The 26,324-nt window shown below is 43.2% G+C and overlaps 1 protein-coding gene across 1 annotated transcript in view; it reads left to right on the top strand.

The window, feature by feature from the left end:
* LOC139657181 (ankyrin repeat domain-containing protein 27-like) overlaps positions 1-26,324 on the top strand; it is a gene marked incomplete at its 3' end in the record, with an annotated part of 50,068 nt that overhangs the window by 13,754 nt on the left and 9,990 nt on the right. The window contains 14 exon segments of the mRNA XM_071534941.1: positions 605-928; positions 2,077-2,136; positions 3,529-3,582; positions 3,935-4,000; positions 4,629-4,705; positions 5,119-5,240; positions 6,267-6,345; positions 9,355-9,487; positions 9,724-9,816; positions 10,573-10,694; positions 12,026-12,108; positions 13,983-14,098; positions 16,004-16,096; positions 16,388-16,585. Of these exon segments, the coding sequence (XP_071391042.1) occupies positions 605-928; positions 2,077-2,136; positions 3,529-3,582; positions 3,935-4,000; positions 4,629-4,705; positions 5,119-5,240; positions 6,267-6,345; positions 9,355-9,487; positions 9,724-9,816; positions 10,573-10,694; positions 12,026-12,108; positions 13,983-14,098; positions 16,004-16,096; positions 16,388-16,585 (1,620 nt within the window).

The raw sequence follows: 26,324 nt of genomic DNA, 5'->3' as shown, positions 1-26,324 counted from the left end.
GATAATAATAGTAAAAATAAGAAAAAATGAGGAATGCATAACGTAAGATGGAAAATAAAACCCACTGAATAATAATAATAAACATAAAGTTAAAAAATAGAGTACATAGAATGCATAAAATCAAGTAAAATAAAACATTTTAAAAGAAGTGCAGCGGTGCATAAGTGCGAAGCAAAGTCTAGTATAAAAAAACAAATGGTTCCTATTGGCTGTTCCAAAATCTAGATTCAAAACGAGAGGTGACTAGAGATTCTAGATAGATTATAAATTAGATTACAGACAGTTTACTTTTACTCTCTTAGGGAAGCAAACACTTCCAGATATTCAACACACATTCAGTCTGATCAATTTCTCCATCTTTGTTGTTGTTGTTGTTGTTGTTGTTGTGGGAAACTCCGCCTCTGAAAAGTTTTCCTGTTGGTTTTAATGTAAAAATTAGTGAACACAACCTTACTTCTTACGTTCCTTTCTACTGTTGATGTCACTTTTTGTCCTGATGTCCTCCAGTGTAAAGCAGCTTGTATCTGTTTTAATCCTCACTCCATCCCACCCTGTGTGTGTGTGTGTGTGTGTGTGTGTGTGTGTGTGTGTGTGTGTGTGTCAGGAGCTGAGGATCCAGGACCGCCGCCTCCTGCTCGGCTCCGGCTTCCCGGCGGCGGCGGCGGTCCCCATCCTGTTCGAGGAAACCTTCTACAACGAGCGGGAGCAGAGCTTCAGCATCCTGTGCATCTCCAGGCCGGTGGAGGAGGAGGAGGGGGGGGGTGGGGGGGGCCCGGCCGAGCCCGCCCCCCCGCCCCCCTACTGCCTCAACAGCCTGCGGGACGTCCGGGACTTCCTGGGCCGCCACGCCCTCAAACTGGACAAGCTGATCCACGGCTTCTGCCAGACCTTCAGGGAGCAGGAGAGGAAGGGACTCCGACACCACATCGTACGACTTCCTCTGCTTCTTCTTCTGCTGCTGCTGCTTCTTCTTCTGCTGCTTCTTCTTCTGCTGCTTCTTCTGTTACTGCTTCTTCTGCTTCTTCTTCTGCTGCTTCATCTGCTGCTGCTGCTTCTTCTGCTGCTTCTTTCTACTGCTTCTTCTTCTGTTACTGCTTCTTCTGCTTCTTCTTCTGCTGCTTCCTCTGCTTCTTCTTCTGTTGCTGCTTCTTCTTCTGCTACTGCTTCCTACTGCTTCTTCTTCTGCTTCTTCTTCTGTTGCTGCTTCTTCTGCTGCTGCTTCTTCTGCTACTGCTTCCTACTGCTGCTGCTTCTTCTTCTGCTGCTTCTTTCTACTGCTTCTTCTTCTGTTACTGCTTCCTACTGCTGCTGCTTCTTCTTCTGCTGCTTCTTTCTACTGCTTCTTCTTCTGTTACTGCTTCCTACTGCTGCTGCTTCTTCTTCTGCTGCTTCTTTCTACTGCTTCTTCTTCTGCTACTGCTTCCTCTTCTTCTGCTGCTTCTTCTGTTGCTGCTTCTTCTGCTGCTTCTTATTCTTCTGTTGCTTCTTCTGCTGCTTCTTCTTCTTCTGTTGCTTCTTCTGCTACTGCTTCCTACTGCTTCTTCTTCTGCTTCTTCTTCTGTTGCGGCTTCTTCTGCTGCTGCTTCTTCTTCTGTTGCTTCTTCTGCTACTGCTTCCTACTGCTCCTTCTTCTTCTGCTGCTGCTTCCTCCTCCTTTTTATGCTGCTTCCTTCTTCTTTTAATGCTGCTTCCTTCTTCTTCGTTCTTGTTTCCTCCTCCTGTGAAAGTGATTAAAAACATAAAAATGATGCACAAGATTATGAAAAGTGTAGTTTTGCCACATATTGTGTCATATTGTGTCACTCATAGACATGCATAACTAAGAACATTTGGGGAAATTGGTTCTTACTTGCATTATGAAAAATGAAACAAATAATTCAGAAGAAGTTGGTCTGTGAATGATTCAGTGTGCCGCATCGTCTCACCACTAAACAACAAAACAGACACACAGCTGTTTTTTAATAGTTAGTTTGTGTTTTAGGGGATTTTCCCTCTAACAGTGAGGAGAACTGGACCTTAAGTCTGTTTGTCTAAATGAAAGTGAACTTGAGTTTCCCTCCTGTCTTCTCTCCTCAGGACTCGGTGAACGGCCTTTATACTAAATGTCTTCAGTGTCTGTTGAGAGACTCTCGCCTGGTGAGTAACACAATGTCCTGCTGCAGTAGAAGTTCTGTTACTTTGCTGATATTTGACTTCAGTAGAAGTCAAAGTTCTGGTGTAAAAATGTCCTTCAGTAAAGTACAAAGTGTGATTTAAAATGTCCTCAGAGTAAAAGTTCCTGAGTTCCTCTTTAGAACAGAGAACGTTGTCAGCTGTGATCTTTTCCATGTGATTCTAAAAGGAGAGAGGACAGAGTTCACACTAGATTCTTTTCACTGGAAACATTAGAAATGAGAAAATAAAGTGCAGAAACAAAGTAAAGTCAGATTCCTCTTCTCACTGTGAATGGATCCACAGTTTGTCAGTTTACGTCGATCCGGTTTCTGTTGCTGATGGAGAGACACACACTCTGTTCTGTGATGGATGGATTTAAAATGGACTGAAGGACAAAACTGCAGGAGAGATGGACTGAAGGGAAAGTCACATGACTGACTTTAAAAAATACTCAAAAAGTACAAGTACACAGAAAAGCTACCCAGTTACAGTAATGTGAGTAAATGTAATTAGTTACTTCTACTCTTGGTGAGTAGGAACCTGCCTGCAGGATCAGCCGTTACACCGGTGTAATGGAGACTGATGCTGACAGAGGAAATGACTGGGAGAGATGTGAAGTGAAGTGTTGTGAAGATGAGTGTGACAGCAGAACCTGTTGGTCCGTCTGGAGGTGTAGGAGGGCGAGTCGCCTGTCTGGGGTGGGAGGAAGCTGCTTTATCATGATGAAGATAATAATGATAATGATAGTAATACTTGATACTTGAATACTTTACTCCAGTGTAGGACTGAAAGTTGTATTGATATCGTTATCGCGATATGAATTTCCACAATAAACACATCGCAAAGGGCTGCAATAACTGGAAGAGAGAGTAATGCTGTTGCTGTAACTTAATAAAGTGACAACAACTAAATCAGTGTTAATATTACTTGCTGTTACAGCAACAGTATTACAAGGAGAAGATGGTGAAGCATCTTTTGTGCTTTAGGTTTTGGCCTTTAGGCCTATTATTTTCACAAATAAAGTTTGCACTAATGCTGGAAATGTATTTCATTACACAGTAAGCAATTTTCATTGTTGGGCTCCATACTTTCAGCACATGCAATCGCATTGAAATTGTATGCATTAATGTTTGTATTTATCGCATTTCTTATCGCCATCGCAATATCCAACAAGTTTATCACACATCGCATATTTTCTCCATATCATGCAGTTCTACTCCAGTGCCATAGCTGGTTCCTGGTCTGGTTTCCTCATCAAGGCTCAGTCCAGTTCAGCAGCTCATGCAGAGTGGCATCACTCCTGTGGACTGACTGTCTGTTTCCTGGTATTTCCTGGTTTGATGAATATTCTGTATGTTTTTTTTTTTTTTTTAGAAACTTCTGGCGAAGCAGGAGCTTCAGATGACGCTGCTCAAACAGGCGGTGGAGGTTCGATGAGTCACATGACTTTTTACTTCTTCTAGTGTTTTTATTTTCTACTACTGACTTTCACAGCAGTCAGTCAGGTTCCTGCAGAGAACCATGTGCTTACTTTATAGATAAGACACCTACTTCTTACATTTGTAATGTTTACTGTTTTATATACTGCCTATACATTTGTTGTACTTACATGCTACTTTCTTTATATAATACCATAAAAAGAGACCTATTCCCAAAATTTCTACTTTTAAATATTTATATACGACTTTGTTTTGGTTGTGGATCCTCTCTGAAACATTGCTTCTGTTTTCTCAGATCTACATGCAGTGTTAAACTGAACTGTCCTCTCCTTGTTTCCTAGATGTATCTTCATCATGGTATCCATGATTTAATCTTTAACTTTGTGGGAACGCTTGAAGCCAGTCAGGTCGGTCTGAGTCTTCCTCTCCTATAACACTAAATACATTGTTCTGCGATGGAGGTTTATTCATTACAGATGACAGAATGCATTACTGCTGCATCACTGCATCTTGATGCAGGAGCTACATGTGCTGGATTTATTCTGCTTATAAGATAAGAAAAGACAACATAAGATAAGATAAGAGAAGATAGCACTTTATTGATCCCCTTGGGGAAATTCAGGATGCACTGTTGAAGGAGAAATGCCCATAAATCACTTTAAGGGGATTTTCCTTGACTGCATACATAAACTGAACAGTGTTTCAGCCTTTGTTTTGCTGACTCTCCATGATGTCATCAGTGAATCAAAGTTGCAATGGAACTGAATGTTGTAACACTATAATCAATAACCACACCTGATCAGTTTGATCTCAGCCTGTTTGGAGTACTGGGTCTTTGTGTTCAGAGACTCTTCAGGAAGCTGCTCTAACTTGTCTCTCTCTCTGTCCTGTCCCGCTCTGTCTCTGTCTCTGTCTCTCTCTCTCTCTCTCTCTCTTTCTCTTTTTCTCTCTCTCTCTGTCTCTGTCTCTCTCTCTCCCCCTCTCTCTCTCTCTCTCTCTCTCTCTCTCTCTCTGTCTGTCTGTGTTCTCCAACAGGACGCTGCCTTCAACAAAACCACCAGGAGTCTGCAGGAGCTGCAGCAGAAAGAGCTGGGAGTCAAACCTGAGTTCAGGTCAGATCATGTGATTTCTCACACCACACTCTGATTTTGACAAAACTTGGAGGGACGATGTATTTTTTCACTGTTCTGGCCTTTAAAAACATGACACTAATTGGCCTGGTGGGGGCGCTATAACGTCCCGCAGGGAGTCAGGCTGCAGACTCTCAAGCAGGAGACCCGAGTTCGATTCCCGGTAGAGACGCTTCCACAAAATTCAAGTCGTGGGCTGTTATTATTACAATAAAACATGAACATTCCTACTAGGTTAATTGGCCAGGTGACATGTTGAACTGTTCCCACTGTTAATGAACGCTTCAAACCATTCTGCTTTCTATAAGGGCTTTTTATAGGTCAATTTCCATGCTAAGGTATTGTCCTTGTAGTTGTTGATGTTGATGTTGTTGTTGTTGTTGTGTTGTCTCCAGTATCAACCTGCCCCGGGCGAAGCGGGAGCTGAGCCAGCTGAACCTGCACACCTCCCCCCTCCTCAAACTGCTCTGCCTGCGCCGGGTCGCCCTGACGGCCACACAGCCGCCACGCCGCACCGGTACCAACACATCACACTATAACCAACACATCACATCATCCTATAACCAACACATCACACTATAACCAACACATCACACTATAACCAACACATCACCCTATAACCAACACATCATCCTATAACCAACACATCACCCTATAACCAACACATCACCCTATAACCAACACATCACCCTATAACCAACACATCACCCTATGACCAACACATCACCCTATAACCAACACATCACCCTATAACCAACACATCACCCTATAACCAACACATCACCCTATAAAGAACACATCACCCTATAACCAACACATCATCCTATAACCAACACATCATCCTATAACCAACACATCACACTGTAACCAACACATCACCCTATAACCAACACATCACACTGTAACCAACACATCACCCTATAACCAACACATCATCCTATAACCAACACATCACACTATAACCAACACATCATCCTATAACCAACACATCACACTATAACCAATATTAAGGACAGCTTCCTGATATCGAGATGCACAATCCAAACTTCAACTGTTTCCTCCTTTGTGTTTGGTATGGATTTAACAAGGGGAATCAATAAGGGATATTGGCTTTTAGCTGGAGTCACCTCATCAGAGAGGAAGTGTGGTTAATATTTAGTAGATTCCTTCAGTGTGTCAGTCAGCAGGACCGGGACAGCAGGCTGAACTCTGCATGATCTCCCAGCAGCCTCTCCTCTCTGTAATCAGATCTGCAGTCCGGACAGTGTCGGCTCTGTCGCGCTCTAATGTGTTTGTCCAGTTTGCTTTGGAAATCCAAACTCGTTGGCCCGCAACAACCCCGCTGTCTGTCTGTCTGCAGAGCGGGACGAGCCGCTCCTAATTAATGTTTGTCAAGAGGCCAATTTACTAATTTGGGCCGCAGCAAGACAGACAGAGGGAGAGTGTCCTGCAGACAAACAGGACTGCTGTGGAGTCTTATTCTGCCCTTCATCCTTTGTGCTTTCTGTCTCACAACAAGCTGACCGTGTTTCTTCTTCTGCAGTCAGTATAGAGGCGGTGTGCGCTGATGACCTGCTGGCCGTCATCCTCTACCTGCTGGTGAAGACAGAAATCCCAAACTGGTGAGTGGGAGGGGATTCACTGTGACCTTTGACCCTGAGAAATGCAGAGGGTATAACAAACATGGAGGTTATTTAGCAGGATGCAGCATATTCACTAAAAGGGTTTATTGTATTTGGGGGCAGCACTAGTACTGTTGTACCTGAAAAGAAATAAGATAAGATTAGATTACACTTTACTGATCCCTGGGTGAAAGTCAGGTGCCACAGCAGCAATTGGTGGAACAATGCCAAGGAAGTCAAGTAAGTCAAGTCAAGAGGTAATAAAATAAAAAATAATATGGGAAAGGTAATTCACATAAATATAAAACTGTAATACTACTGGAAGAGTTGGTGTAAAGTCTTGTTGGTGTAAAGTCTTGTTATCGGTGTAAAGTCTTGTTGGTGGTGTAAAGTCTTGTTGGTGTAAAGTCTTGTTATCGGTGTAAAGTCTTGTTGGTGTAAAGTCTTGTTGGTGGTGTAAAGTCTTGTTGGTGTAAAGTCTTGTTATCGGTGTAAAGTCTTGTTGGTGTAAAGTCTTGTTGGTGTAAAGTCTTGTTGGTGGTGTAAAGTCTTGTTGGTGGTGTAAAGTCTTGTTATCGGTGTAAAGTCTTGTTATCGGTGTAAAGTCTTGTTGGTGGTGTAAAGTCTTGTTGGTGTAAAGTCTTGTTCGTGTAAAGTCTTGTTATCGGTGTAAAGTCTTGTTATCGTGTAAAGTCTTGTTATCGGTGTAAAGTCTTGTTGGTGTAAAGTCTTGTTGGTGGTGTAAAGTCTTGTTATCGGTGTAAAGTCTTGTTGGTGTAAAGTCTTGGTGGTGTAAAGTCTTGTTGGTGGTGTAAAGTCTTGTTGGTGTAAAGTCTTGTTATCGGTGTAAAGTCTTGTTATCGGTGTAAAGTCTTGTTGGTGTAAAGTCTTGTTATCGGTGTAAAGTCTTGTTGGTGGTGTAAAGTCTTGTTATCGGTGTAAAGTCTTGTTATCGGTGTAAAGTCTTGTTGGTGGTGTAAAGTCTTGTTGGTGTAAAGTCTTGTTCGTGTAAAGTCTTGTTATCGGTGTAAAGTCTTGTTATCGTGTAAAGTCTTGTTATCGGTGTAAAGTCTTGTTGGTGTAAAGTCTTGTTGGTGGTGTAAAGTCTTGTTATCGGTGTAAAGTCTTGTTGGTGTAAAGTCTTGGTGGTGTAAAGTCTTGTTGGTGGTGTAAAGTCTTGTTGGTGTAAAGTCTTGTTATCGGTGTAAAGTCTTGTTATCGGTGTAAAGTCTTGTTGGTGTAAAGTCTTGTTATCGGTGTAAAGTCTTGTTATCAGTGTAAAGTCTTGTTATCGGTGTAAAGTCTTGTTGGTGTAAAGTCTTGTTATCGGTGTAAAGTCTTGTTATCGGTGTAAAGTCTTGTTGGTGTAAAGTCTTGTTGGTGGTGTAAAGTCTTGGTGGTGTAAAGTCTTGTTGGTGGTGTAAAGTCTTGTTGATGTAAAGTCTTGTTATCGGTGTAAAGTCTTGTTGGTGTAAAGTCTTGTTGGTGGTGTAAAGTCTTGTTATCGGTGTAAAGTCTTGTTATCGGTTTAAAGTCTTGTTGGTGGTGTAAAGTCTTGTTGGTGTAAAGTCTTGTTGGTGTAAAGTCTTGTTGGTGTAAAGTCTTGTTGGTGGTGTAAAGTCTTGTTGGTGGTGTAAAGTCTTGTTGGTGTAAAGTCTAGTTGGTGTAAAGTCTTGTTGGTGGTGTAAAGTCTTGTTGTTGGTGTAAAGTCTTGTTGGTGTAAAGTCTTGTTGGTGGTGTAAAGTCTAGTTGGTGTAAAGTCTTGTTGGTGGTGTAAAGTCTTGTTGGTGGTGTAAAGTCTTGTTGTTGGTGTAAAGTCTTGTTGGTGGTGTAAAGTCTTGTTGGTGTAAAGTCTTGTTGGTGGTGTAAAGTCTAGTTGGTGTAAAGTCTTGTTGGTGGTGTAAAGTCTTGTTGGTGGTGTAAAGTCTTGTTGGTAGTGTAAAGTGTTGTTGGTGTAAAGTCTTGTTGGTGTAAAGTCTTGTTGGTGTTGTAAAGTCTTGTTGGTGTAAAGTGTTGTTGGTGTAAAGTGTTGTTGGTGGTGTTAAGTCTTGTTGGTGGTGTAAAGTCTTGGTGGTGTAAAGTCTTGGTGTAAAGTGTTGTTGGTGGTGTAAAGTGTTGTTGGTGTAAAGTGTTGTTGGTGTAAAGTGTTGTTGGTGTAAAGTGTTGTTGGTGTAAAGTCTTGTTGGTGTTGTAAAGTCTTGTTGGTGTAAAGTGTTGTTGGTGGTGTAAAGTCTTGTTGGTGTAAAGTCTTGTTGGTGGTGTAAAGTCTTGTTGGTGGTGTAAAGTCTTGTTGGTGGTGTAAAGTCTTGTTGGTGTAAAGTCTTGTTGGTGGTGTAAAGTGTTGTTGGTGTAAAGTGTTGTTGGTGCAAAGTCTTGTTGGTGTAAAGTCTTGTTGGTGTAAAGTCTTGTTGGTGTAAAGTGTTGTTGGTGTAAAGTCTTGGTGTAAAGTCTTGTTGGTGTAAAGTCTTGTTGGTGGTGTAAAGTCTTGTTGGTGGTGTAAAGTCTTGTTGGTGTAAAGTCTTGTTGGTGTAAAGTCTTGTTGGTGTAAAGTCTTGGTGTAAAGTCTTGTTGGTGTAAAGTCTTGTTGGTGTAAAGTCTTGGTGGTGTAAAGTCTTGTTGGTGTAAAGTCTTGTTGGTGTAAAGTCTTGTTGGTGTAAAGTCTTGTTGGTGTAAAGTGTTGTTGGTGTAAAGTCTTGTTGGTGTAAAGTCTTGTTGGTGGTGTAAAGTCTTGTTGGTGGTGTAAAGTCTTGTTGGTGTAAAGTCTTGTTGGTGTAAAGTCTTGTTGGTGTAAAGTCTTGTCGGTGGTGTAAAGTCTTGTCGGTGGTGTAAAGTCTTGTCGGTGGTGTAAAGTCTTGTTGGTGTAAAGTCTTGTCGGTGGTGTAAAGTCTTGTTGGTGGTGTAAAGTCTTGTTGGTGTAAAGTCTTGTTGGTGTAAAGTCTTGTTGGTGTAAAGTCTTGTCTGTGTAAAGTCTTGTTGGTGTAAAGTCTTGTTGTCTCTGTCTGTCTTCAGGATGGCCAACCTGAGCTACATCAGGAACTTCTGCTTCAGCCACTCCAGTAAAGACGAGCTGAGCTACTGTCTGAGCACCTTCGAGGCTGCAGTGGAGTACATCAACCTGGGGAAGCTGCAGCACACACACAGCGTGGGTCTCACACACACACACACACACACACACACACACACACACACACACACACACACTAGATACCAGACTGTTGTTGATGAAGTAAATCACTCAGCTGCTCCAGGGATTTGAACCCGCAGCCTTGTAGCCTCTCTGGTCCCGGACCGGACTCTGTCCCCCTGCAGGCGGGTCGGTCCTGTTGAGTCCCAGCTGGGTGAAGGTACTGAAGCCGGTAATGTTCTCTGTCCTTGCAGGGTTCAGGAGAGCTGAGCGATAAGGCTGTGTTCAGAGAGAGGATGAGTCTGCTGTCCCAGAGCGCCGCCACGCCCATCCACTGTCTGTTTGAGGTGAGACAGGAAGCTGAGCGGCGGGCCTGCAGAACTCCCACAATGCACCACCTGTCACTGTTTCACCAGTTTTATTGGACTAGTTTTATAGAGAAATAAACGGTGCGATGGTGCAGTGTGCTGACTGCCCCCCCCCTCCCCCTATTAGTCAGGAACATTTCGGGGTCAGAATGTTTTTTTGCTTTAAGCCCTGCAGATTTCCATCGTTTTGAAGACAGAAAGTTCAACCAGCTGAACTTTTTCTGGATAGACGGATTCGTCAGCGTCCGTTCGGCCAATCAGATCGTTACGTTTGTTTTGTAGAAGCTAGCGGCGTCCGACCGAAACAAAGAGAAACAGAGTTCGCCTGGTGGAGCGTTGGGATGACCGGAGGTTTCCAGATCAGTTTCTGATTGAGTTTCTACTGCAGAGTCTGTTTCTTCTTCTGTTGTTCTGCCTCACCGCCATGTTGACGCTCACAACAAACCAACACACACACATCTATCATCAGTAACTCTGTCTTCTGATGGATCAGTGTGTCTGTGGCCATAGGCTCTATGCTAACACTTTAGCATAAATTGTAAGTAATTTGGGTTTTGGGGTCCATGCAGGTCAGGAGATTCCAGGGTGGGTTAGCAAGAATTCTGTCCAATTTAACTCATAGTAGTAGAAATTATTAAAATTAGAGAATGTATAAGAATGACTGTTCTTTTCATGTTTCCCACATTTGTGTGTGTGTGTGTGTGTGTGTGTGTGTGTGTGTGTGTGTGTGTGCAGCACATAATGGGGGGGAACGAGGCGGAGGTGGAGCGTCTGCTGAGTGAAGGAGAGAGTGATGAAGACGTCAGGATGTGTCACCCGCTCTGCTCCTGTGACCTGTGTGACCTGCAGCTGTCCGGGTCAGACACACACACACACACACACACACACACACACACACACACACACACACACACACACACACACACACACACACACACACACACACACACACACACACACACACACACAGAATCTGAATCTGAATCGGATTCATTTTCATGTGACTTGGTGAGGTTGGTGCAGTACAGACAGACATTTATACAGACAGACACATAAGCAGCAATCAAGCTTTACAAATTTAATTTAAATATAAGAATTTAAATATAAGAAGTAAAGAAAGAAGAGATTCCTGAAAGTATATACAGTATAACAATACAATAAGTGTTTTTTTTTACAAGGGCTTAGTAGTAAATTGAGTAGAGACAAGCGCACACACACACACACACACACACAGAGACACACACACACACACACACACACACACACACACACACACACTCACACACACACACACACACACACACACACACACACACGTATTTGTTATTGTAGATTCTCTCTCTTCTCTTTTCTCTTCTCTGCTCGTATTTCTCGTCAGTTTCATTTCCTTTTCCCTCCTCTGTTGCATCAGAGTCAGTCAGGAATGAAATCCAGCTTACTGTTTCACTTCCTGATCTGTACTGGTACCACACCGCTAACACACACACACACACACACACACACACACACACACACACAGACCGAGGGCATAATTTGCCCACTTGATTTGATTTGTTTGGGCAATTTGGTCCTTTGTGGGTTCAATTTCATTGAACTATGGAATAATACAATTGCACTGTGTATTGGCAATTAACCCTTAATCTGTAGCATGAAGATCAGTTTGAACTTTTTTCCCACTGATGGAAACTGGCAGCAGCTTCCAGAAGACTCTCTGTCCCATCAGTCCATCTCCTCCTCCTCCTCCTCCATCTTCCTCCCTCAGCCTCACTGTGGTGTTTCTGCTCTGCTCCTCCCACAGATCACCTGTCAATCACACAGTGTGGGCGGAGCTTGGATTTCCTTCAGTTTGAGTTTCTCTTTTCTCTCTTCTGTTCAGTCATGGTGGCTATCGCTGCTCATGCTAACTACCCAGTTCTTCTTCTTCTGTTGATTCCAAACAAAGCAGAAACATAAAACGCATCACTTCCTGACAGACACGGCGTGACAGAGCGTGGCTGGGCTGTTTAGAACAGACAGAGGAGAAGATTTAGAGAGAGAGAGAGAGAGAGAGAGAGAGAGAGTTACTGATATGAAGATGTTGTTAGTACATTAAAGTGACTGCTGTGTGTGTGTGTGTGTGTGTGTGTGTGTGTGTGTGTGTGTGTGTGTGTGTGTGTGTGTGTGTGTGTGTGTTGGTTTCTCGCTGCAGGCGGCTGAACGATCCGTCCATCGTCACTCCCTTCTCCAGAGACGAGCGAGGATACACTCCTCTGCATGTTGCTGCTATCTGTGGTGAGTACACAGGGACCCGGCCCTCCGCTCCCCCTGCTCCTCCTCCTGCTCCTCCTGCTCCCCCTGCTCCTCCTGCTCCCCCTGCTCCTCCTCCTGCTCTGCCTCTGACAGCAGGACAGGTTTCCCACCCGTCCAGGAATTTCAGGAAGAGACTGGGAAGTCTAGTGTAGGCTAGTGTAGTCTACAGGGTTCCTACGCAGGTCTGGAAAGTCTGGAAAAGTATTAAAAATGAATTTGATCATTTCCAGGTCTTGAATAGTTTGGGAATTTGAAAAAATGTCTGGAAAAGTCTGGAAAATGTTGCGGTTCAGGTCCGATACACACATCATTCTAGCTTTTATGTTGTTGTAGAGCCACTTTGAGTCCACAGTTTGTGTTGATGTGCAGAATAATGTTCAGATAGAGGGACGCTCTTATTACCCAGCCGCTGTCAGCTGCATTATATCAAATACCCACCAACATCAAATCCGGTCAAGAACATAGGGTCTGGGGAAAATATGGAATTTTAAAATGGAAAGCGTGTAGGAACCCTGCCAATCATCTCACATATTCTGATATTTGTGGCTGTGAAGAACAATCTTCATCTATACAGTGATGTGACCTAGTTAGCAGGGGAAAGATGTCTGTCTGCGTAAATCATATTGAACACCAGACAAAATCTTCAAAACAAATCAAGTATGGAATTTTTTAATTGAAAATGTGTAGGAACCCTGAGTCTAGTTCATCACAATCAAGTCTCAAAGGGCTTTACATACCATCACATGTCATGTACCATACTACATCATATTAAGATTTCACTTTATTGATCCCCTAGGGGAAATTGGGGTGTCACAGCAGCAGTGTGCAGTACAGCGGCAGAACAAGGTGCAGGGAAGGTAATACAAATCTGAGAAAAGATAATTATCTGGGGAAGTCAGGGAATATCAGTATCAAAATATACTCTGGTAGAAGTTGAAGTACCGTTTCAAATCCTTTACTCAAGTCAAAGTATAAAAGTACATGGACTTAAATTTACTTAAAGTATCAAAGTAAAAGTGGTTCTCTAAAAAAGTCATTTCTAATGTTCTAAACTGGTTTTCTGTTGAGCGTTCCTCTGAATCCCAGATGAGAAAGAGTCTGCAGCTCAGATCAGGAACCTGAACCCTAGCAGCTGAATTCACTAACGTTAACTCTCTCTCTGCTTCTCTCTCTCTCTGCTTCTCTCTCTTGTTGCTTCTCTCTCTTGTTGCTTCTCTCTCTTGTTGCTTCTCTCTCTTGTTGCTTCTCTCTCTTGTTGCTTCTCTCTCTTGTTGCTTCTCTCTTCTTCCTGTTGCTTCTCTCTCTTGTTGCTTCGCTCTCTTGTTGCTTCTCTCTTCTTCCTGTTGCTTCTCTCTCTCTCCCTTTCCCTAATTTTTGGTGTCTCTTTGCTGAACAAGCAGCCGATCACATCTGGCTCTTGATCAGCTGTTTCCGGGATGGAAGCCGTCTGATGCTGAAAATATATATTTTTTAGAAAATCAGTTGATGATTTCCAGAGAGTAACGAGTCTGTTTTGAAAATGTAGTGAATAGAAAGTACAGATTTTTCTTTTGAAATGTAGTGAGTAAAAATAAAAAGTCTTAAGTGAAAGAAAAACTTGAGTAAAGTACAGATACTTGAAAATCTTACTGAAGTACAGTAATGAAGTATTTTTACTTTGTTACATCCCACCTCTGCTTGTCGCTATTTGCTTTACATACTGTCTGTGTGTGTGTGTGTGTGTGTGTGTGTGTGTGTGTGTGTGTGTGTGTGTGTGTGTGTGTGTGTGTGTGTGTGTGTGTGTGTGTGTGTGTGTGTGTGTGTGTGTGTGTGTGTGTGTGTGTGTGTGTGTGTGTGTGTGTGTGTGTGTGTGTCAGGTCAGGCCCAGCTGATCGACCTGCTGGTGTGTAAAGGAGCACCGGTCAACGCCACAGACTACCACGCCCTGAGCCCCCTGCACCTGGCCTGCCAGAGGGGCTACCAGGGCGTCACGGTACACACACACACACACACACACACACACTCCTCCAGCACACCGTGTGCTGATCAAAACTTAGACTTACAATAGGCTTTACAAGATGAATGAACATTTGAATGAATAAACATGAAACAATTAACTGAATAAACAGCAGAAATAGTCAAATATAGTGGGGTGTCTGCACAGAATAGTTAAGGCAAGAGTAAAACAGAAAATGAACCCATAATTGTAATTTATAAATAATACAAAAGGTGTCAACTTGTTTGTCAAGTCAGAAAACACGACTGTCTGCAGGCTGATGGAAAGGATACAGCAAGGTCCCCATGGTCCTTGAAATCCTTGTTCTCATTATAAAAATTCTCAGTGTTGTAACAGTAATTAACCTTGATCCGTGTCTCAAACTGTGCCGTGTTGGGTCCTTGAATTTGGGGGAATTGGGCCTGGAAAGTCCTTGAAAAGTCCTTGAATTTGATGTTTAAGAAGGTGTGGGAACCCTGATACAGGCTGTCTGTTTATTGTTTATTATTGTTTATTAAATGGATCCCCATTAGCTGACGCCTTAGCGACCGCTAATCTTCCTGGGGTCCACAAAAAGGACATAAGACATAATACATACAATACATAACATAAAACATACAGTTAAAATGGTACAATCAGATACTTGTATAGTATAGTATAGTAGTACGTGTATAGTATCAGTACTAACAATATACATTAGATTTGGTCAAATACAATTGGTTCCAGTCATATGGTCAGCTGCCCCAAGTGTGCCTTTAATAGTTTTTTGAATGCCAATCTGTTTTGCGTGCGAGTTATGTGAGGAGGTGGTGAGCTCCAAGACATTACTGAACGGTAAATAACTGCGTTTGAGGAGGTTTGTCCTTGGGGTTGGAGGTATCAAGTGACCTGAACTGGCATTCCTGGTGTAATGGTTATGTCTGTTGCTTGTGTTTATTACTTGGTTAAAGAAATATTCCGTTGTCTGATTAAATGCTACATTTCTGAAGAACATGAAGAGGCTATAGTGGAGTTTAATTTCAACTGAGAACCAGGACAAGCCCGTGTGCATATATGCTATATTTGTGCGTGTTGAGCAATGGAGCCGATCTGGCAGCTCGATTTTGAACTAGTTGTAGTTTATTTATGTCTTTCTTAGCTGCTGCTGACCCTGTAACTGGGCAGTACTGCAGGTGACAAAAGACCAAGGACTGTATTACTTGACAGATAATAGAGGATGTTAAATAAGTGGAGCACTTTCTAATCATTGCTATGCCTCTTCCCATTTTGGTCACAATGCCGTCAATGTGATCAGACCACGACAATATTCCATCCAACATTACACCCAGTAGTTTTGTCTTCTTGACCTGTTCTATTGCCATCCCTGACATCGATAGATGTCTGTGAAAGGGTCTGTGAAAGGTCCGGAACAGTTTTACATTATCTAAATTTAAATAAGTTTAATTTAGATGCAGCTATAAATCAGACAAAGGTTTGACAGATTCTTTACAGTCGGTGATATTTAGTGGAAGCAGCTGGACAGAAAAGTGAAACGAAACGAATGAATGAAGCTTTGATGTCCTGATGTTTCACATTCTGCTCTTCAGTTTGAGCCTCATGCAGAACACTGTCAGATTAACACAGAACAGTTCAGACTGCAGCAGACAGGCTGGACTCCAGGTCTCTAAACTGTTCATATCCTGCTCTCCTTTCTCTTATTCTGACATTTATAGTTTCACAACTTTCTTCAGCTGTTCAGTCAGAAACAACTTTGTCTCTTCATTTTGGGTTTTAAATTGCTCTGAAATCCAATTCCAGGCAGCATGAAAACAGTCTTAAAAAGTCTTAGATGTGTCTTTGTGGACAGACTCTGGATCAGATCTGTCTCTGAATAAAGTCTCTGTGTTGCCGTCTCTCCTCCAGTTGCTGCTGTTGCACTACAAGGCCAACACAGACGCTCAGGACAACAACGGCAACACGCCGCTGCACCTCGCCTGCATGTACGGACACGAAGACGTGAGTCACACACACACACGCACACACACACACACACACACACAAACACACACACACACACACACACACACACACACACACTGAGAGGGTTGAGGGTTCGATTCCCACTGAGGCTCCCATACTGGAAATGGTTACACTCGTCCTGTGAGGGACTTTGGGTTAAATCCTCCACCAACCTCTGTTCTCAACAAATGATGTTTTATAAGCAGATGTGTTCAGATGCACTGAGCCTGGCTGTGTGTGTGTGTGTGTGTGTGTGTGTGTGTGTGTGTGTGTGTGTGTGTGTGTCAGTGTGTGAAGGCCCTGGTGTACTACGACCTGCAGGCCTGCCGTCTGGACCTGCAGAACGAGAAAGGCGACACGGCGCTGCACATGGCGGCGCGATGGGGCTACGAGGGAATCATCCAGGTTCTGCTGGAGAACGGAGCGAGAACCGACATCAGCAACAAGAACCGGGAGTCTCCGCTGCAGTGTGCGCTCAACTCCAAGGTCAGGAACTCAGCTTCACCCGGTCTGCCCCCAAACCCGTTCTTCAGCCGGGTCAGACCGGGCTGCTGCTGGACCAGATACTTCTGATGGAATAATCACTCAAATTACTCATTTCCTCATCAGCTGATTGGTTGATTGATTGATTCTGTTTCAGTGTCTTGCTCTCCAGCAGTCTAGTCCACATGAGAACACATTACTGTGTCTCCATGGTGACCACAATAACAGCCTTTTACAGTTTGCACATTAGTTACAGCTGAAGTGACTCAGTGCAGAGAGTAGAGCTGCAACGATTGATCGATTAGTTGTCAACTATTAAATTAATCGCCAACTATTTTGATAATCAATTAATCGGTTTGAGTAATTTATAAAGAAAAATAAGTCAGAATTCTCTGATTCCAGCTTCTTAAATGTGAATATTTTCTGGTTTCTTTCCTCCTCTATGACAGTAAACTGAATATCTTTGGGTTGTGGACAAAACAAGACATTTGAGGACGTCATCTTGGGCTTTGGAAACACTGATCCACATTTTTCACCATTTTCTGACATTTTATAAACCAAACAACTAATCGATTAATCGAGAAAATAATCAACAGATTAATCAACAGTGAAAATAATGGTTAGTTGCAGCCCTAGCAGTGAGTGAGCAGGGTTCAGGGTTTTGCTCAGCGGCACTTCAGCAGGAACCACAGCTGCTGATGGAGAAACACTAATGACCTCCAGCTGCCAGTCAGTCTGCAGCTGCTCAGCAAACCAGCTGTTGAAGAAAAGTTGTGGAGTCAGAGGTTCGTCTTACTTGAATATATATTTTATTAAAGGGGAAGTCTTGCAAGAGGAAGAGATGCACACAGCATGACGCTACATACACTTCTTCAAAGGAGAATAGATTTGAACCGGTCTTTCTGTATCTTCCAAGGACGTTACAGAATGTGCTGACATGGGAACAGAAGCAGAGTTAAAGGAATAGTTCACCCAAAAATGAAAATTCTGTCAACATCTCCTCATGCCAGTTGAAACTCAGGTGAAGTTTGTCCATATAACACACAGGGAGGCTGCAGCACAACTCCATAGCAGCCTTCTCCAAAACAACTGAAGTCAGTGGGGACCAGTTCTTCAGAGTTCCACAAAGACCTACAGTATATTTACACCATCATTTAGTGCAAATCTGAACTACAGCTGATTGATTTGCAACAAATAATGGTGTATAGGTCTTTCTATTCACAGTGTGATTGTTTGTCTGTTTTTGTTTTGGAGCTCTAAAGAACAGGTCCCCATTGACTTCAGTTGTTTTGGAGAAGGCTGCTACCAAGTTGTGCTGCAGCCTCCCTGTGTGTTATATGGACTAACAAACTTCACCTGAGTTTCATTTGGCATGAGGGGGAGGAGATGATGACAGGATTTTCATTTTTGGGTGAACTATTCCTTTATGGCAACACATGTTATGTCTTAGTTTAAAGATTCCACAGATATTCTGGGACATACAGGAGCCACTGTGACAACGAGACCTCTGGCCTAGTAAATTATGGCTCAAAGGTTACAGTGAGGTGACCATTCATCATGAAACAGTACATTCCCAGATGGTGACCCCAGTTCAGCTGTTAGTACATGTATGTTAAATTTTCTTCCACAGTTCCCCCTTGTTGATTATGAAATCAACAACACAAAATGTAACTAAAATTTAACTGCACTCCCACATGCCCTAGGAGTTCTGTCCGCCAGTTCCAAACAAACTGACCACAAATTACCAAGAATTTATAATACACCGGACAGAGGTCCTAAGTCACGTAGGCCACATAAGGACAAACATCCCCCTCACACTGGACCTGAGTAGGGTAAAAGACCTCATGCGGCAAGCTACTCTAATCTGAAAATTATAAACATTTAGGTAAAACCTCAAAACATTCATACAGAGGAAAAAACCCAAATGTCATCCTACTGTATACTTCACTTAAGCGCTGAGGAAAACATTACTTCTAAGAGTTACAAGCAAGCTTCAACCAATATGGATAGAAAAAAACATAAATGAAGGAAAACAGAAAAGGAATACAGTAAAGGCACGTCGTCTTCAACCCATGAGCTTTACACTCAGTAGAGGATTACCACTCTGGAGAGGTTACTAGCACATACGATGCAGAGTGGCTTCGAATCTTTCTTCAGAGCGCTGGCCTGTCGTGGTCACTATCATCACAATCACACTTCAGTAGTATGGACATCATTCCAGATTATCAATTCAGCATCCGAATCGAGCCCAGAAGCAAGGTTATTATTGTATTATCGTATATTATAACGAAAACTAACGAAATAACGAAAACTAGGTGTGAAAAAACATTTTCATTAACTGAAATAAAAATAAAAACGAGGCTTTACAAAAAAACGATAACCAACTGAAACTGTATTGTGTGTTTACAAAACTAACTAAAATAAACTAAAATTATAGAGAAAATGTCTTTAGTTTTCGTCTTTGTCAATTTATTTCATACATAAGCCTAGCATTTTGAATTTTTGAATCTCGCCCCTGACAAATACCCCATATTACAAAAAAGACTAAAACTAACACTGAAACTAATAAAAACTAAACTAAAACTAAGCATTTTCAAAAAATAAAAACTAAACTAAACTAGCAAACCCGCTTTAAAAACGAATTAAAACTAAACTGAAATTGAAAAGAAAAAGTCTAAACGAAATAAAAATAAAAACTAATGAAAAATGCAAAACTATAATAACCTTGCCCAGAAGAGGAACTTAAATCTATAAGATCCCATCCTGACACTAGGGGAATCCAGAGCCTTCATGTTATTTAGCAAGGAGCTGAAGTGATGAACCACGTGAGTAACATTATCTGAGGGATCTGGTATATATGTACAGCATTCTGGACCTATCAAATGGCACACTCCGCCTGTGGAAGCCATAACATAATCTAGAGTCATCTCTAGCTGAGATATAAGAATCACATGTACTGTTACCTAGGAAAATTTGATGTTTTTTCTCTTGGCCTGTATTGATAGATGCAATACTGACCAGTGGGCACATGAAGAGGGTTTAAAGCATCAGTGATTGTATGCCTTTTTAAAGCTAAGTAAGTTCCTGATACTCTCTGTACAGTCTGCCTGTTCTCCAAAGTAAGGACTTTTCTGCATTGCTCAAACCCATCCTACCATATCCTGTCCTGACAATGGGCTTGGAATTAAAGGCATCCCTTCTCCTGTTGTATGTGGAATATGAGCACAAACATAACACCCTGACCTGTTGAGTGTGTTGGCAAAGTCATGCATCAATCTCATGTACATATTAGTGTGTGGAACACCGTTAGCATTTCTCTGTGATGATACTGTTTCTCCTAGAGGTGCACGACATGACCTGTTCAGTTTATTCAGAACAGTGTTAGGTTCTTGAATCTTCTCAGGATCTTCTCAGTGCCTTCTAAGTGCCTTTGAGTGCGGTGTCGGGTGTAGCTTTGGAGAAACTACCCCCAGGATGTCATCATCCTGCGCTGAGGATCCTGAAGGGGTCGCAGCAGATGGTTGCTCCGCAGTCCTGGGCCCTTCTGGTGTCTGCTCGCTGGACGCTGCTTTTCGGCGTCGCGTGGCATGAATCCACTCAGCTTTGCCTTCCACTTTAACTGCTGTCCTGGTGGTTAACAGCACCTGATATGGTTCTTTCCACCTAGGTGACAGAGAGACTTTATTAAGTGTTTTCACAAGAACAAAGTCCCCTGGCTGGAAGGGATGCGTCGGCTCTTCCCCGGGTAACCTAGAAGAAACCTGCAAATGATGTTTTCTCAAGATGTTAGTTAGAGAGTATAGATACTCTCTCTTGAACTCATCTGTCCATAACAGGGTAGCTCTGTGAGGTGTTAATGGCGGGCTTGCACCTGTGGTCATTGGCCATCCCATCAGAACTTCATGCAGACTCAGACCTGTTGTTCTGTTTGGTGTGCTTCTGATTGAATAAAGCACTCCATTCATCCTTTCTACCTGACCAGAACTTTGTGGGTGATATGGGACCTTGACCATTGAGACTGAATGATCCTACATGTGATGGGCCATGGGCTACCTGGGCCAACACATGGAGGAGAGAGCGGAGACACAAAAACTCTACCATCAGGATGGAGCCACGAGCCAGAATCCTTGTTGAAACTACAGCCTTTCCTAATCCAGAAATCCTTCTCTAGTACATCAGCACTGGATTGGGCACCAGCTACATCATTAAAAAAAGGGATCGGCATCAGGGGAGGTGCAGTTTTTTAATATTGCTTTACCACAGAGGCTGCAGCACGGGCTGCTTGTTTCGCGGCAAATTTGGCTACCGCATTGCCCTTTGAAACTGGATCAGAAGCACCTGTGTGAGCCTCACATTTCACAATAGCTAATTGAGCTGGTAGGAGGATTGCTTCGAGCAGATTGTGGATGAAAACTGCGTGTTGCATAGACAAAGTAACAAACCCTCTCCTTTTCCATAGCATACCAAAATCATGAGCTGCTCCAAAAGCATACCTCGAGTCAGTGTATATTGTGGCTGTCTTATCTTTTGCCAAAATGCACGCCCTAGTGAGAGCAAAAAGTTCCGCCACCTGTGCTGAGGTTCCCTTAGGTAATGCATGAGCTTCCACTACACCAATATCATCAGCTATGGCATAACCAGCAATCTGTTGATTATCTGACTGTCTGGATGCAGACCCGTCAGTATACAAGATCATGTCACAATTACCTATAGGGGTTTGTAACAGATCTGGACGCGGCGATGTGTATGTGTCAACAACGTGTGCGCAGTTATGTGTCATCAGTTCATCAGAGTCGTCTACCAAAGGAACAAACGTGGCCGGACTTAGAGGGGGAGCGCGCTTTACAGTGATGTGCGGGCTGGACAGAATCATGGTTTTATAACGCGCACGGCGCGTGGCAGTAATATGTTGTGTTGCGGACGTGGTGAGGAGGTGCACTACTGCGTGTGGAGCAAATACAATGCAGTCATGAGCCAAAACAATGGCCGATGACTTCTCAATCATCAAAGCTACAGCAGCAATGGACCTAAGACAAGACGGCCACCTAGAAGCCACAGCACAGAGTTTAACTGAGTAGTATGCTACCGGCCTGTAGCTGGTGCCATGTTTCTGAGTGAGAATCCCCGTTGCAAAACCATCTCTCTCATGGACATATAGATGGAAAGGCAGAGTGTAATCAGGCAGTCCAAGAGCCGGAGCACTGGTGAGTGCTTGTTTCAGAGTATTGAATGTGTCATTCATGGCTGGAGACCACTGGATGATTTCTGGCTGTGCTTTCAGTGTTGCCGCACGGAGAATGGAATCGAGACGAGCGTAGTCATAAATCCATTGTCTGCAGTAATTAGCCATTCCCAGGAACGACGACATCCGTGCTTTCGTTTCAGGGGGTGGAAGCGAGCACAAAGCTCTCACCCTCTCAGGAGACAACAGTCTTTGTCCCTCGCTCAGCACATGGCCCAAATACAAAACAGCGGGCAAGCAAAACTGCAACTTGGCCAGGGCGGCTCGATGACCTTTTTCTGCTAGACATTGCAAGAGGACGACAGAGTCTGTTTCGCAAGCCTCTTCGGTGGGAGAGGCTATCAGCAGGTTATCCACGTACTGCAACAACGTACTTCCACGAGGCAGTTGGAGATGCTCTAAATCACGTCTTAATGCCGCCGCATACACTGCAGGACTCTCTGTGTAGCCCTGGGGGAGCCTTGTCCAGGTGTATTGCTTGTTTTGAAATGTGAAAGCAAACAAATATTGGCTGTCAGCATGTAATGGAATGGAAAAGAAAGCAGAGCATAAGTCCACCACAGTATAGAATTTGGAATCTGCCGGCAATGAAGACAAAATGGTGTTGGAATCTGCCACGATGGATGGAATGGGAATTACCACGGCGTTAAGCTTTTTTAAGTCCTGCACAAATCTCCACGCATCTGGTCTGCCAGGTTTCAGAATAGGTAGAATCGGGCTGTTACATGGACTTACAGTCTCTACCAGGACGCCTTGTGCTAGCAACGATTCAAGAACTGGTTTAATTCCATGTACCGCTTCATGAGGCAAATTGTATTGTTTTTGGCACGGCAATTGGACACCTTCGCGCAATGAGACTTTATGAGGTGGTGCGGATTTGACAAAACCCACGTGATTACTGTGTTTAGCCCACAGTTCTTCAGGGACTTTTGAAAGTGCCGGGTGAGGTTTGTGACGGTGCGATGGTACTGGTGACACATGAAGTTCAGAATCTGTGTCCGTCTGGGGAGGAGGTGTAAGTCTGTCACAGTGTTGACCCAGCGTTCCAAACTCTAGCTGCCCGCATGGAGTGTTAGGAAGTGTTTCTAGGTGTTTTACCATTGGTCCTAACTCCTGGGGCTCAGGGTTGGGAGAAGCATGCTGTTGTTGTTGCTGCACTCTATTTTTAGAACTACAATCCCTTGCCCAGTGCCCAAACTTACCACACGCTCTACACTTGTCTTTCCTCTTATTCTGTTGGAAAGGTCTGTTTGATGTGTATTGTATATGCTGTCTGGGTGGAGCGGGGTACGGTGTAAACTGTGTGTTTTGAGAAGCCCATGGTTGCTGACCCATGTTCTGTAGTACCCCTGGTTTTCTTCCTCTGTCGAAAATGCCATCCCTACACATGTTGGCAATGGATGTTACTGTCGTGTGGAAGTCTTCTCGTTGCCACGTCTTTAAGGACAATTTGTAAGCGGCTGCTACTTCAGGACGCAAACAGTTCAACAGTGTTTGGATTCCTAATAGGCTATGTTCTGTATGTCCCGCAGTGTTTTCCCACACCGTCCCGAATCTCTGCAAAAACTCCATGGTATCTTCCTGTTTTCCCTGCATGCAAGCTGTGACTTTGCTAAAATCTCCAGCATTCCTAGCACTGTCTTTTAAAGAAGCTAGGCACTCCTCATCCATCCAGTCTGCCCTGGAGAGGTTTTTTCCATCTGTCACTTGCACCCAATCCCCATTACCTGTCCCAGGAGGAAAATGAAAATGTATCTGGACAGCTTTCCATTCTTGGTTGTAAGCCAATGACAACAGTTGACGTACATCAGGGATCTGGGCATTGTAGATTTCAACTGTCTGGAGTAACCAAAGATGAAATGCTGTTGGCCTAGTCAGTGGATTTGGAGCATCATTTAGCATTTGCCGTACCTCCATTGGGGTCCAGGGTTTCAGAATTGGAGTGTCTCCTACCGTTAATTTAGGAGCTTGCATTACAGGAGCTTCCTCATGTTTTTGTTGTGTGTTTGTTGCTGTGCATGTTGATTCTGCAAGTGATTCTGCACTTGCTTCGATTATTTTCTGAGAAAGGTTCTGAGAAAGGAGTGACATAGGTGTTTTACCCTTACGTCCTTTGATGTCTTTAAGTTTAATGCCTTTGGGAGGGATGCCTCTGAATTTACGGGGCTGACTTTCTGTGTCAGACTTACTCCGTCTCGATGTAGTTGCTCTTTTAAGATCTGTATATGACCTGTATCGATGACCTGATCTGTGTTTTCGGGTCTGAGCGGCTTCACTGTCTTCGTCTGTGTCAGAATCAGTGTCAGATTTACAATGTTGCCTGTGTGCACGCCGATCGATACGTTCTGTGCGGCTAGGCCCTCCCATACTGATACTAGGGGTTTGTAGTGGACTGTTCTCTGCCGGAGGTCCGCCCTCTGCTCCGCCCCCACCAATGGCCCCCTCTTGGCTGGCTCCCCTGCCATCATTTGGATTCTGTCTGCCTGCCTGAGCTGACCTCTGCTGCCTTACAGCCTCTGTGCATTCAAGTATGTCTATAAGATCATCAGACACTGCTGGTGTCTCCACGCATTGCTTGGGAAACAGATTAACACCGCTTACTTCTACTGCTGGTTTCTCTGAGAACCGATCACAATTTATTCCACCATTTCTCAAGTGTCGCAAAAGGCTTTCAGGGGTTGCTTTATTCTGTTTCTGCGCCCAAATACGCAACATTACAGAAGCCTGTTTACACAGATTTTCTGGATATTTGTCTTGTATCCTAGTAACTTCTGCATTTCTCACCCCGAGAGCAGACACGATATGAGACAGTGCCTTTGGTGTCGTGTTTTGAACAATTTTGTCGATCATTTCAATCAGTTCTGGCCCAATAGTCTTACTATCTTCCTTTTCCTTTTTGATCTCTACTGTTTGTTTCCCTTTTTCCACATCAGAAACTTTCAGATTTGTGTTAGGCTTTGAGATGGGATGCTTCTTTGCTATTTTCCTCCATCCTTCAAGACATGCTTGGACATAATCATAGTCCCAACCCGTCTGTTTTATCTGAGCTATCACAGTTGCTTGTACAAAGTCTAGCTTTTCCGGGGCAAAAGATCCTCCGAGTGGCCACAAGCCTTGTGTGCAGTTGTTCAGATCATATGTGAATGGGATAACGTAGTTCTGTCCCAATTCTTTACATACAATATCAGCTGGCGACCCTGGTGGGATAATAACAATTTTTGCTTTTGTGTGGCTCCTCACAATATCTTTTGCCCTCCGCTTCTCAGCCTTTGGCAATTCCAACTGCAAATCCTGCTTTATCTTTGACTGTCCCTTTCCCATTTTGAGACTGTACCAACACACCAGCTATTATGTCAATCAAAACATTTTATCGACCGGCCTCAAGTACTCAGCAGCAGAACACAATTTAAAATCCCTTATTAAACCTTATTTTAAATCTAGTTTTGAAAACTATAAGCTAAACCTCCAGCATAAATCATATCTTGGAACTCAGCGACATAACACAGCATTGAAACATTGCATTAAATCCAACATTAGGACATGGCATCAAATCCAGCATTAAACATTGCGTCTTTTAGGAAAAGTGAAAACATTATTGCATCAAGACATCATTAAAACTCACTTGTCAGTTATTCAACAAGATGAACACCGCACAACGTATCAAGTATATTCTCACATACAAACTCCTGAGCACTATGAAATGCCTTCTCAGAAAGTTTTGTCTTTATCTTTAAGAAATGTCAAGGTAACTCTCACTCCCTGCCAGGCACCGTTCCAGCCCAGGCCAGTGAGAGAACGGTCTTATTGTTCTTATTCCAATTAAAAACAATCAAAAGTGAGACTTACAATTCGCAGCTGTGGTTGCTCACTTACTGATAACCCACTCTCCTCTTCTTCTGTTCAATCTGAAAGGTTTAAAGGCTAATAACAGAAAATGTTAACAGTACTTGTTCACATAGGATAAGTTATGTCATCTTTGCATGCAAAAAGTTCATGCATTCTTTACGTGCAAAGGGCGGGTGTTTGCATTCAATGTGAAACTCTTTTTGACTCTTATTTTCTTTTTTCCAATCGCACTTTGTGAGTGAACCCATATGTTTATTTCCTTAATAATTTTATCCTCCTGCTTATATCGACTCTTCCCTTAATCTGATTGCTCTTGATCAGATATTTATATCAGATCTCACTTGCAGATGCAGTCTAGGAAGCTTCTTCCACCCGTTGATGGACAGATATCAGACAAGGTTAAGCTGCATCATTGTAGTCCACCGAGTTACTAGGTTTAGCTTTTCCATCTAGTCCTGTTAAATTTCCTAGATGAAACTCATCCCCCCTAGCTCGGTCGAGTTTTCCTAGAATACAGAGGGACGCCCCAACATAAGTCTCACTGTAGTTCCAGTTCTTCTTGGATCCCGTCAAGCATTACCAGGACAAGACGAATAAAATTTGTACTTACCTGTGTTTGCTGTATTGGGATCCTGCCGACAACGGCAATTTGTT

The sequence above is a fragment of the Centroberyx affinis genome, unplaced genomic scaffold (genome assembly GCF_046629955.1).
Source record: "Centroberyx affinis isolate AG114_WGS23_722 - 3 ecotype Tasmania unplaced genomic scaffold, CSIRO-AGI_Caff_v1 ptg002636l_1, whole genome shotgun sequence".
NCBI classification, from domain to species: Eukaryota; Metazoa; Chordata; class Actinopteri; order Beryciformes; family Berycidae; genus Centroberyx; species Centroberyx affinis.
Note: the sequence above shows the minus strand (reverse complement) of the source record. Positions and strands in the feature narration are given on the sequence as shown.